This window comes from Muntiacus reevesi, chromosome 1, assembly GCF_963930625.1.
Source record: "Muntiacus reevesi chromosome 1, mMunRee1.1, whole genome shotgun sequence".
In the NCBI taxonomy this organism is placed as follows: domain Eukaryota; kingdom Metazoa; phylum Chordata; class Mammalia; order Artiodactyla; family Cervidae; genus Muntiacus; species Muntiacus reevesi.
The window spans coordinates 58,623,271-58,636,606 of record NC_089249.1 but is presented as its reverse complement, the minus strand read 5'-3'; the positions used below and the strand labels follow the sequence as shown (position 1 = coordinate 58,636,606).

The 13,336-nt window shown below is 52.3% G+C and overlaps 1 protein-coding gene across 1 annotated transcript; it reads left to right on the top strand.

Annotated features, from left to right (window-relative positions):
* The first annotated feature begins 3,775 nt into the window (after window positions 1–3,775).
* On the top strand, window positions 3,776–9,523 carry RTL6 (retrotransposon Gag like 6). Its single transcript, XM_065945179.1, has 2 exons — window positions 3,776–4,110; window positions 4,320–9,523. The coding sequence occupies exon 2, from the start codon at window positions 4,641–4,643 to the stop codon at window positions 5,358–5,360; it is 720 nt and encodes a 239-aa protein (XP_065801251.1). The 5' UTR covers window positions 3,776–4,110; window positions 4,320–4,640; the 3' UTR covers window positions 5,361–9,523.
* The last annotated feature ends 3,813 nt before the right edge of the window (window positions 9,524–13,336 follow it).

Below are 13,336 nucleotides of genomic sequence, written 5' to 3'. Positions count from 1 at the left end.
GTGTCATTTCTCGGGTCCTGAAAAACAGAGCAAAACTGCCTTTTTCTCTCCACCTTTTTGACTTCTTTTTAAAAAAACTGTTTTTAGTTGTGCTTTGCTGAAAGAATAAAGAAGGATGAATGAACTCCATCTTCCCAGAAATGAAAATTAACTATATTTCTTTTTAAAAGGTACTTTATCATAGCTACCTCATCTTGTTACATTTCTACCTTCCCCAACTGTCAATGTCTGTTCTTTTCACAAATGTTATTCCTACATTATTCTCACTGAAGATCCTAAATATGCTTATTTAAAGTCTTTTTTTCCCCCTGACTGTCCTATTATTTTAAATTCCTCTGGAGTTAATTCATATTATGATTATTGATTCTTGGTGGCTATTATTCTTAGCATTAGATGTCTTCATGGACTTCAGAGTTTTGACTTTAAGACTTAATTTTGGGTGAGAGGGTATCTTTCATTTTCATTTCCTCTTTGTGTACTCAATACTTTTCCTTCTGAGGACCCCCCCTGTCTCCCTGGTCGAGCAGTTTGGGGCCACTCCAATGATACGTGATCTGCAGTACAGAAATGTGTTTTATATTGGTGGTTCACAATTCCTGCCCCTCTGGGGTCTACTTGTCAATCAAGGGTCATGAAAGTAATGATATTGGCTGTTCTCCCTAGCTCCAGGGCCACACTTTCACAGAAGGTGTTGCCCCGTGAAATGGCTGAAGTAGATATTTCAGACTCCTCTTTGACAGAGGGGTGATCCCTCTTTCCCCTTGATTCAAATAATAACATTGGCTCTGTTAGCAGTCTTGTGTCCCCATTATGCCTTGCGATTCAGAGCCCAGCTGGCCCATGGCTTTGTCAATTCTCAGCAGTTTGTGTTTCTGGACGATGGTGGAGTTTAGATTGTTTTTGAGGCCAGCTAGATCCTCTCAGTACTTTTATTGTGTAGTTTATTGTCATTCTGTGTTTGTGATAGCAGCATCTCAGAGCATGAATCATAGTATTATCTGGATATGAAGTCAAATGCTCTGCTTGTTTGTCTTATTTTGATATTTATTTTCATTTTATTTAGCTCTATTTTATACAATGCAACTTTATGTCCTATTTTAAATAGATGAAATACAAATAAATGATATATTCCTTAGAGTTCATGTTTGGTCATTTCTTAAATCAGGGTACACCTTATTTCCAATACACCTGAGAATTTAAGATGGATAGTGTCAGCCACACCTGGAAGTATAGCAGACACTTCACTCATACGCACAGCATCCTGTAACCTGGGGAGTGCAACCCAGGTACCGAGGGCAGAAAAACTGGTGGGGGGTGGTAAAGGGGCACAGGATAATTTCTGCATTTGAAATCACCCACCTCAGTCAGGATGAGCACAGCTCCTGCCTCCATGTGATGTGGGAGAGCTCACAGAAGCAGTTTAAGGAAACACTGTCTTTCTTCCCTTACTTTATGTCCTAGACATTTTCAGCTGATCACAAAAATGTACCTTTTGTCACCCTGGGGTACACAGTTGTGGGCACAGCTAGACTATCCTTACTGAGTATGGACACCATCATGTCCCAGTTCCCACTTTATAGAAGCATAAACTGTAAAGATATGAGTGAAGCTGACTTTGTCCCAGGTCTGCCAAAGCATGCAAGTGGCTGCCAGTTGTTTAGCCTCCTTGAAGATGGTGTTTTTGAAAGACTGGCATGGTGGGTGTCTTTTCTCTCCATCCATGCTCCAGCCTTGAACTGACCATTTAGAATCACCTCAGTACTCAACATTAAAAAAACTAAGACCAAGGCATCTGGTTCCATCACTTCACGCAAATAGATTGGGAAACAATGGAAACAATGACAGTCTTTATTTTCTTGGGCTCCAAAATCACTGCAGATGGTGACTCCAGCCATGAAATTAAACGATGCTTACTTCTTGGAAGAAAAGTCATGACAAACCTAGACAGCATATTAAAAAGCAGATACATTACTTTGCCAACAAAAGTCTCTCTAGTCAAAGCTATGGTTTTTCCAGTAGTCATGTATGGATCTGAGAGTTGGACCATAAAAAAGGCTGAGGACCAAAGAAATGATGCTTTTGAACCGTGGTGCTGGAAAAGACTCTTGAGAGTCCCTTGGACAGGAAGGAGATCAAATCAGTCAACCCTAAAGGAAATCAGTCCTGAATATTCATTGGAAGGACTGATGCTGAAGCTGAAGCTCCAATACTTCGGCGACCTGATGGGAAGAGCTGACTCATTGGAAAAGACCCCGATGCAGGGAAAGAATGAAGGCAGGAGGAGAAGAGGGCGACAGAGGATGAGATGGTTGGATGGCATCACTGACTCAATGGACATAAGTTTGAGCAAACTCCAGGAGATGGTGGACAGGGAAGCCTAACATACTGTGGTCCATGGGGTCACACACACACACAAAAAAGTGGACACAACAAGTGGCTGAACAACAACAGTAAGGTCAAGTAGGGAAGCAGACATCATGTCTGCCGGCTGCTTCAGTCGTGTCTGACTCTTTTTGACCCCATTGATTATAACTTGCCAGGCTCCTCTGTCCACAGGATTCTCCAGGTAAGAATACTGCCATGCACTCCTCCAGGGGATCTTCCTGACTTAACAGATGAAATCCACGTCTCTTATGTCTCCTGCATTGGCAGGCGTGTTCTTTACCACTAGTGCCATGTGAAAGTGAAAGTAAAGTCACTCAGTCGTGTCCGACTCTTTGTGACCCCATGGATTGTAGCCTACCAAGTTCCTCCATCCATGGGATTTTCCAGGCAAGAATACTGGAGTGGGTTGCCATTCCCTTCTCCAGGGGATCTTCCCGACCCAGGGATCGAACCCAGGTGAACCCAGGTCTCCTGCATTGTAGGCAGACACTTTACCGTCTGAGCCACGAGGGCCATGTGGGAAGCCCCAAAGGCATCCAGTGAAGTGAGTCAAATAGCTCATCCACTTTGGCCCAGTATTGTCCCTCCTTGACAATTACCCTGGTGAAACTGGCAGAGAAAATGGCTGGGGTTCACATACAAGCATGGTTTATAAAACTTCCACATGGAAAATAAGACAGAGAACTCTCAAAAAGGGGTCTATTGAATAAACTGGGTACATTGTTTCATTGGAACATAGGCAGTAGTTGAAAACTATGCTTTTTAATGAAAAGTGTTCAAAATTCAGTGTGCTATTAAGGTCGCAAAACAGTTCAGAAGACACAATAATTACTAATGTTTTATAATATACTATTTATCTTAGAAAACGACTTGATGGAGCTACAAAAATATTACTATTTCTTCTCTCAGGTGGAGGGACTCAGAGAGCTATAGACTTTCTCAAAAGACTTCTTTGATATCAAGATTTTCTACAATGGATCTATACTACACTGAATTTGCTTGAAGTTAGTACAAAACAAAAGGCAAGTACAAATTTGTCCAACAGTGCTCTTTCATCACTCCAAAAACAGCAGGCCACTTTTTTATATAAAAGTCAACAGGACAATGTACTTCATTGGTGTATATCATTTACTTTTCACCTGGCTACACATAGGAACAATAATTCATCAAAACTCTCGGCTGAATTAAAAGAATATATATATTAAAAGCAAGTTTCATTTAAAAGAATAAATACAACCTATGCACACACAGCTTTACTAGCAGTCTTACGTAGAATTTCAAAGAAAGGAAGACACCGCTCCTAACAACAAAACGTCAGTAGCCACGCTCACCACTGATTGGCTGCTGAGGAAAGGCACGTGGGCCTTACGTCCCTTCCGGGGCGGGCCTCGGCTCGCGCGGGAGCTGGTGGTCTCCATGGCAACCAGCGGGGACCCCCCGCTAGGCCTGCCTGCCGCCCACACCTCCGCGGTGCCAGCTCCCCGCCCGCGCCGCGACCGGCCCTGGGCCACGACCGGGGCCTCGGTCCCAGCCTGGCTCGTGCTCCCGCCAGAAGCTGCCCGCGCCCGCCTTCCGCCGCCGCCTCGACCTGACCTGACCGGGAAGCAGTTCCGGCGGGCCGCCGCCGCCGTGACTCATCGGCCAGCCCGCATCCCGGCGATCTGGCCATCTTGGTGGCGGCCGGCCCGGGCAGACGGAGCCGCGGGGGAAGCCGCGGAGACCCAGGTAGGCGCCCGCCGCACGCCCTTGACCCCCGGCGCCGCGCCGCGAGAGCTTCTTTCCTTTGTTCTGACCCATGTGGGCGCCTGTCCTCTGGCAGGGGGGGCGCCCGCCTCGCCGCCCGCCCTCTGCCCCTCCCACGCCGCCTCCCTCCTTTCAGCCCCCCTTTCCGCAGTCGAAACCTTTTTTTTAAAAACCGTGTTTTCATCCTTCAGGGCCCTGCAGCCCGCTGTGGCCTTGTGAGCGCGGCGATTCAGGAGCGACATCCGGAGCTCAGGATCCGCGAGGGCCTGCACCCCCTGCCTGTCCCGGGGCTGTGCGCATCTCAGGGTCCGTCTGCCCTGCACTCTTGTTGGGTCTTCTCGGCCACGCTTGAGTCTTGAACCCCAAGCCTAACCCGATTGCTCTCTGGGTCTACCCAATTATAGCATCACAGGTGCTCAGGTTCTGGGTTACCCAAACCCAACCCCAACCCGCCGTCACCACCACCTTCTCCACTTTTGTCAGGCTTAGCCTTTGACTGATCTCTGGCCAATATGGTCCAACCCCAGACCTCAAAAGCTGAAACCCCAGCTTCTGCAGCTTCTACTAGTGCCCCTATGGACGACGTCATCGACACCCTGACCTCGTTGCGCCTCACCAACTCGGCGCTCAGGCGCGAGGCCTCTACCCTTCGCGCAGAGAAGGCCAACCTCACCAACATGCTGGAGAGCGTGATGGCGGAGCTGACCCTGTTGCGCACCCGGGCTCGGATTCCCGGGGCGCTGCAGATCACCCCACCCATCTCGGCCATTACTTCCAATGGGACCCGGCCGATGACCACGCCTCCGACCTCGCTGCCAGAGCCCTTTTCTGGAGACCCCGGCCAGCTGGCGGGCTTCTTGATGCAGATGGACAGATTCATGATCTTCCAGGCCTCCCGCTTCCCGGGGGAGGCTGAACGAGTGGCGTTCCTGGTGTCCCGGCTCACCGGGGAGGCCGAGAAGTGGGCAATCCCCCACATGCAACCAGACAGCCCCTTGCGAAACAACTATCAGGGATTCCTGGCCGAGTTGCGGAGAACCTACAAGTCTCCGCTGCGGCACGCCCGGCGCGCGCAGATCAGAAAAACTTCGGCCTCCAATCGAGCCATGCGGGAACGACAGACCCTCTGCCGCCAGCTGGCCGCCACCGGCACAGCGCCCTGCCCGGTGCACCCAGCCTCCAATGGGACCAGTCCAGCCCCGTCCCTGCCCACCCGAGCTCGGAACCTTTAGGAATCAGCTATCATCCTGGTCACATCTGCAGCCATCCAGGTAGCATACCCCCTTTGCTGCGTAGAAGAAATGTCCATACCACAGCATCACTTTGCTTGAAGACGTCCCTTCCTGCCTCTGCAGACCTGTTCCATGAGGACATCTCCCGTCATCACTTTGGGGCGTCCTGTGACCCGCCTTGCTTCCTGGTATCACGTGCTTGCTTGGGACCTCCACTGCATGTTTCCCTTCTTTCGCTTGCAATTCCAGCTCTTCTAGTGGCCTCAGCTCTGCTGCTTGGTCAGGCTCACTCACAATACACTTGGGACCATCTGGGCTGACGTTTTCCCCAGCCTGACCAGGTTCACGGATGCAGCTCCCCCACCCTCTGCAGGCCCCGGGGCAGTTCCCCACCTCGTCGCCCTGTTCTCAGTGATGAGCTTGCTGGTGCCAAAAAGAAGCCTCTTTGACCAGGCAGGTGGCTTGACCTGGAGAGGGGAGTCTGGAGTCCTGCCAGCCCCTCCAGGGCCCAGTGTAGCAGGTAGGGGCCTCATCTCTGCTGTCAGTGTCCCAGTGATCATGGTCGGGAGTGTGTTTCCAGGGTTCTCGGGGGGCCAGCTTCACTCTGCACGGGAGTAGGCCGTCAGTGTGCTCCATTGCTGCCCCTGGGAAGGTGGATAGTGCAGCCTTAGGGGAGCGCCCCCAGAGGCCACACCCCCTCAGTGCCTGGCTTTAGCTGCCAGTGTTCTGATAGCACCAGGATTGGAGGGAATCTGGAACTCGCCTGCTCAGAAGGTCAGTGCAACTGGAATCACTGGGCAGTTCCACATACGTGTCCATCTGTGCCTGAGGCCCCCCTGCAGGCTGAGGGGTGGGCTCTAGAGGCTCACTCTGCTGCCCTGGTCCCCTGTGGGATTCAGTGGTGGTGCAGCCCCCTCTCCTCTCTGCCCCCCGCATGTGGAGGTGGGCCTGTCTGGCTTGAGACCTGTTCCCTTCTCCACACAGGGGCATGTGGCCTTCACCTCAGCTCCTGGGGCCACACACACGGTCTCTAGGTAGCATGCCCTCCCCAGGCCTGGGCCGTCCATCAGACGTCCAGCCTCCGTCCCAGAAAACCGGGACTCAGGGCTGGAGCCCAGCTCCCCTGGACACATCACGGAGCCCTTAAGGCGAGGGGGTGTCTGCCCGTCTGGCCCCAGTCGGGGCCATGCTGACATTTGCAAAGGAAAAGAGCAGCCTTCTGCCCAGGTCCTGAGGTGGTGCCAGGGCAGGGCTGGTGCTCAGGTCCTGGTTCTGAGAGAGAGCCGTGCCTCTGGGTGGTGGGCGGCCTTGTGCTTCCTCCTGGGGACGCCCAGAGTCACTTTCTAAATGAGGCTTGGCCAGGCCCTTTGACCTGGGTTGCTCCTGCCGTATTTGATACCAATGACGCCCTCCCCCCAGGCTGTGGGGAAATGGGCCATCCTTCCCTGGGTTTATCGGTCCCGGCCTGACTGCAGGAGGATAACCTCTGTGCCATCCCTTATAAGCCTGCATCTTGGGACCTCCAGAGGTTGTCTCCTAGGACCATGACCTCCTTCTGAGCAAGTTGATGATGCTGGGGAGTGTGACTGTGTTCCTGAAAGTCCACTGTCTGCAAGGTCAAGGTGGTTCAGTGGCTCCTGAGGTTCGTGGACCACTGCCGCCCCCTCATCGTAAACTCTGTTAGCCCGGTTGCCCTGCTGAACCACTGCCTGAACACAGGTTTCAGACCCCTCTAGATTCCAGCCAGACTGTTCAGGCGGGACCATGGTGCTCATTAAGCTTGAAGTGGGGGAGACACACAGGGGGGCCACTCTTGCGGGGGATGTGGGCCCTCCGGTGGGGGGGTGCACAGACCACTTGCAGTTCCTGCTCTCTTCTCTGCCTGTCTGCCAAGTAGAGGACCCCACCACTGAAGGGGCACCGTGACACCCACGGGAGAGGGGGCCTGCAGGGCTAGCTGACACCTTGAAGGTTTCCACGTGGCCCGGGCCGGCCGAGGCAGGAGACCCAGCCCGGGAGCAGGGCAGGAACTGCTTGCCAACCTCGGGGTCTGCCCAGGTGGTGTTCAGAAGTCCTGCCACGTTTGCATCGCGCCTTGTTTCAGCTGCTGCTCCTCACTAGGCTGAGGCCAGCCCCCTGCATGTGGGTCGTCGTGCCCAGCCCCGGCTGCTGCCCCGGCTTCGCTTGGCTTGGTGATGTGGCTGGGTTTTGCCCGTTAGTGCTCATGGTTACAGGTTGGGGACTGGTGCTGTTGGACGTCCGTGGCCTTCTTGATTGCCTCCTGCAACCTCGGAAACCGGAGTGGATGTGAGGCCCGGGGTTGGATTTGGAAGAAGGCCTGCGGTGGGAGCCCCCGGTGGTTCTCGTGGAAGACACCCTCGTCCCCAGCTGGAGAGGACACCCACGCTCCATGCAGCCAGAGGGAGAACACGTGGCTGAGAGGCTCAAGCTGGAGAAGGCAGCGGCGGGGAAGAGCTGCTCTGTACATATTTGGGGGTTATAATTTCTCTAAATTTAAGAGAACAGATGTTGATTTATAAAAGGGACAGGCAGTTAGTAGTGTTAAACCGTGCATGTGAGGGAAGGTTTATGTTTTTCATGGTGTTCACGTTACTTGGACCACCTTCTGACTGTTCCTTGGTCTCCACGGTGCCCCTTCTGGTAAGGAAGCTTCATGGCGTAGCAGGGCCTCACTCGAGCTCTTTAGAGTTAGAAGGGGTGACCTCTGTCCTGCTCTGTTGTGCGACCTTGGGATTAATTTAATGTCCTAGAGCATTTCGGTGGCTTCTGGGAAGACACTAAGACTCGTGTCCCTGGTCCGAGGTGAGTATATAATGAGTGAGTCGTGACACAGAGCCCAAAAGTGCCATGTGAAGATGCAGGTAAGCCTTTTCTGATGTGCAAGCTTCTGTTGTCAAGAGGGACAGAACCACCTGCTGGACTACGATTCCAGCCTTTAGGAGAACAAACTGATAGGGGAGGGCCAGGCAAGTGCTTAGATTACTTTAAGGGAGCAGTCCTGTGAGTGTGTAAGAGTGCACATGCCCCGTCCAGCTTCCAGGGCTGGAGTTTGGGTGGGAAGAGGGAGAGAACTTAGCAGAGGTCCTGTCCATCGTGCAGCCAGAGCGGGAAGCCTGGATCTCCTCTACTTGAGAAGCTCTAGGTTAGGGGCTTAGAGATGAAGACACAGCTGGACTCTGGAGAAGGCAGCGAAAGCTTGGCCGTGTAGGAAGAGGGTTGGCGTTTAGGGAAATCCCATCACCCACCGCGGGTGGACAGAGCTGATGACTCCGGTGTAGTCATGGGGGTCCCTGTGTTGAGTGGTGGTGGGCGTAGCACAGACGCAGCAGATGAGGTGGGGGTACCGCTAGCCCCTCACTGCAGCATCACGAACTCCTTTTCATAAGTGACCACATACTAGTTCTTTTCATTATCAAAGTCAACCTACACGTCATAGAAATTTTGGAAAATAGAGGAGTAGAAAGATGTACAATTTTAACATTTTGGTGTTTCTCCTTCCAGTCTCCGCTCACCCCAGTCATGGTTCCTCTGCTCTTGTTTTAACATTGGGATGCTGCCCTCCGTAACACGGTGCCGTGTAGCCCCGTCCTCACTTACCTCTTAGGCATCTTTCTCATTTTCATTTTGAGATGGCTGCGCACTCTGCCGTCAGGCAGTGCCAGTGGTGGATCACCAATGTTCTTACTGGTCTTTCACCATTGGAAATCGATGACTACCTTTGTGCATAAAGCTTTCTCCAATTGAAGTTATTTCCTTAGGGTAGATCCTCAGAGGTGGGATGATGGCGTTAAAGAATATGAAAACCTTCAAGGCTCTGATTACGTATTGACAGACGGTTTCCAGAAATGTTTGTGTCCATGTACACGGCCACTGGCAAGGATAAATGTGCCCGTCTACCATCTTGCCTGCATTAAGTGTTCTCACCTGGTTAAATGTTTGCTAATCTGGTCATGGGAAAATAGCGTTGTAGTTTTGTTTGCATTTCTTTCTTTCTTTTTTTTTTTTTAATTTCTGGCAAACTAGAACATCTTTTCACGTTAAGCAGTTGTATTTCTTTTGTGCGTTGTCGTGTCCTCTGCTCTTACCTCCTGGGGTTTGATAAATTTGTATGAACTCATTGCATATTAAAGATATTAACCCGTTGTGTGTCCTACTCGCTGCTCGTGTTTCCAGCTTTTTATGACTGAAATTTTAACCTGATACATAGCCAGTCCGTCCCTTCCCTGGGCCCTGTGCCCACCAGACTAACACATGCAGGCGCTTGTATTTGTCCCTTTTGTGCATGGCTGTATCACTGCACCTCTAACTGTCAGGACACACAGTAGGGACGCCATAAACGTTTGTGGGGCTATTACACGGATGGATGTGCCGAGTGCTGGGACCCCACCGAAGCACTTACAGACCCAGGACTGCACACAGGCCTTCTGGCCCCAGAATCCCTTCACACCATTCAAAATCCTTTAGGACCCCAGAGAGCTTCTAATGAAGGTTTTGTTTATCCGTATTTACCATATTGCAAATTAAGATGGAGAATGTTTCTGAATGCTATTTAGAAGATAAACTCTTTACCTGACAATATAAATAGCATATTTTAAAGAAAACTGTTTTCTTAAAAAAAAGGGTGGGGGGCAGTTTTCACTAAACTCTTCCATGGTTTTGCAAATTTCTTTCATGTCTGGCTTAATGGGAGACAGCTGGGGCCTCTGACCTGCCCCTGCTCTTCATGTTTTGCAAGATCACCCATCATGTAGTGTCTGGAAAATTCCGCTGTACACTCGGGAGACAGCAGGAGTGGGAAAGGCCCAGATATTTTGGTAACATGAAAACAGGACTGCCTCTCAGGCCCGGAAGAGGTCCTGCCCACTTTGAGAACCTCTGGTCCAAGAAGAGACACAAGAGTCCGTCCTGCAAACACCTCCATCTGTTCTTTGTGGTTTCCTTCGCTGCTTTAAACTTAAGGTCTTTGTTTCCCTCGAGAATTAATAAAGATATTTCTGGAATTAGTTTGGTTTGTAGTGTGAGGTGAAGCTCTGACTTGACTTCTCAGTGTTTAAACCAATAACCCGATTTCATCTATTCTCATTTGTTTTAACTTCATTCTCTTCCTCATTCATGTTTCTTTATCCCGTCTGAACATCTTACCTATCAGAGGGCCAACTTCCCCAGTATCTGATGATCCATTTTCTTGCCCCAGAACCTCCTTTTAGAAAATGGTTTTGAGGCTTCCCAGGTGGCTCAGTGGTAAAGAACCCACCTGCCGATGCAGGAGACACGAGGTGGGTACCGGTCTGGAGGATTCCCCTTGCCACAGGGCAGCTCAAGCTCATGCACCGCACCGCTGAGCCTGTGCTCTGGAGCCTGGAGCCGCCTCTCAGGAGCCCGTGCACCCCAGAGCGCGTGCTCCGCAACGAGCGGAGCCGCTGCAGTGAGACAGGCCCATGCACTGCCCCGAACGGGAGCCCCCACCGGCCAAAAGAGAGAAGAAAAGTCCTCGCAGCATCGGAGTATCCAGCACAGCCAGAAATAAATGAAACCTAAACATGATCTTGGGGTTATATTTTGTGCTCCCCTCTAATAGGGGGATCTGCCCCTTTGGTTTTCTTGGCTGTTCTCGCCAGATGAACATCAAAATGAACTCTAAGTTTTGCTCCACCTCCCAGTCCAGGCACGGGGCTGGCCAGTCCTCTACAGGCCAGAGCCCTGGAGGGTGGGTGGCCTCTGCTCTTTCTGCCCACGGAAGGCCCTGCCTGGGGGATTTCGGCGAACATTCCTCTCCGACTGGCGGCTGGTTTGGGATTGGGATAAAAATCTGTGCCTCAAGTGGCTAGCCTGCTGTGTGGTGAAGCATCTTCTGTTTGGAAGTATCTAGAGCGCTGGCTGGCCCCGGATTGCTGGTCCTGAGAGGTTTGCAAGGGCCGGCCCGCCGCTCTCCGTGGACCTTCCCTGGGTTCCGGAACCTCTGGAGGTAGCTGGGAAGTCTTCTGGATTCCAAATGGTATTGTGTCCCCAGAAACCTGCTGGACACACTTCAAGCAGCACATTTAAACCAGCAGAGAAAGCCTGCCGACTCTCAGATCTTATCTGAGCAGTCTCAAAGACGGGAGGCTCCTGTGATCGGCTGGTGAGTTTCCGGCGGCCGCCTCAGGCTCCAGGTATCTGCTGAAGCCTCTTGCTGTCAAGAAACGTGATGTCATTTCTAGGCATGCACTGTCCAGGGGGCTCTCGCTGGGCTCTCGCTGGTGGAGCCGAGACCACACACGAGAGGGAAAACCCGTGTTCCGAACTTGGAGAGCGGCCGACCAGCCATCAGCCCCACACCGGTGCGGACGGCCTAGCTGGGTCACCCTACCAGCCCTAAACACAGGGCGCTGGGTAGGCTGGCGGCTTCTTTGCCAAGTTTCCTCTTCTTCCCTGGTGGCTCAGCTAATAAAGAATCCGCGTGCAATGTGGGAGACCTGGGTTCGATCCCTGGGTTGGGAAGATCTCCTGGAGAAGGGAAAGGCTCCCCACTCCAGTATTCTGGCCTGGAGAATTCCATGGACAGTAAAGAGTCGGACACGACTGAGCGATTTTCACTCACTCACTCACTGGCCAAAAAGCTCGACCACACTCCCCAGCGTCCTCTCCAGCACAGCGGTGCTCAGTGATGGAATTCTGTCGTTCAGAAATGTGGGCGAGAGGGCTGTTCTGTGTTCTCCCTCCTTCAACCGTTGGATCCCTGCTGATGGTCAAGGCGACCTTGGAAAGCATACAGTGAGGGGGCAGGCCCGCAGGACAGAGGCTCCATGCCACAGTTTGGGGGAGTGCTGCCAGGGTCCCCCAAAAGGGGAGGGCCAACCAGGCTGCAGGCCTTGGGCCCGGAGCGTGACTGGGTGGTGGTCGCCCAGCGGTGGCGGGTGGAGGCGGGGAGCAGGGCGGGGCGGCCCGAGGAGGGGGTGCCCCCCGGCCACCAAGTGCCGAGTGGGGGCCACGGAGAGGCCACAGCGTCCCCAGGAGCCCTGAGTCCTCCTTGCCTGAGTGGCCCTGACAGGGGCCAGTGTGGCCGGGGGAGGCAGAGAGTGAAGTCAAGAGACCAACTTAGCCCCTCCAAAGCCTCTGGGGTCACGGAGAGCTCTGCCAGCCCTGGGGAGAGGGGACGACAAACCCAGAATTGGGTTTGAGCCGAATAGTCCCCAGAAGTACTTCCCAGGTGGTGTTAGTGGTAAAGAATCCACCTGCAATGAGGGAGTCACAGGAGATGCAGCTTCGATTCCTGGGTTGGGAAGATCCTATAGAGGAGGAAATGGCAACCCACTCCGGTATTCTTCCCCGGAGAATCCCACGGACAGAGGAGCCTGAGGGGCTGCAGTCCACGGGGTCGCAAACAGTCGAACACGACTGAGCGACTAAATCGCACACACACGGGCAGACGGCTCAGTTTTAACGAGCGCCCGTTCTACAGACAAAAATGACAGGGAAGCCTCGGAATGTGGCCAAGATATCATTCAGGAACCTCACACCTCGTGGGAAGGGGTTTGATAGATACCTCTGGACTGGAGTTTGGGAGAAATAGAATTGTTGCTATTTCTATTCCCAATGAGTTGAGATGCCTCAATAAACCAGGTCCACTTAATTCACTATAAAGAAAGCTGAGCGGCAACGAATTGATGCTTTTGAACCGTGGTGTTGGAGAAGACTCTTGAGAATCCCTTGGACTGCAAGGAGATCAAACCAGTCCATCCTAAAGGAGATCAATCCTGGGTGTTCATTGGAAGGACTGATGCTGAAGCTGAAACTCCAATACGTTGGCTACCTGATGTGAAGAACTGACTCATTGGAAAAGACCCTGATGCTGGGAAAGATTAAAGGCAGGAGGAGAAGGGGACGACAGAGGATGAGATGGTTGGATGGCATCACTGACTCAATGGGCATGAGTTTGAGTAAACTCTGGGAGTTGGTGATGGACAGGGAGGCCT

Coding starts and splice junctions, on each gene's coding strand:
- RTL6 (XM_065945179.1), top strand. CDS start 4,641: ATGGTCCAACCCCAGACCTCAAAAGCTGAAACCCCAGCTTCTGCAGCT.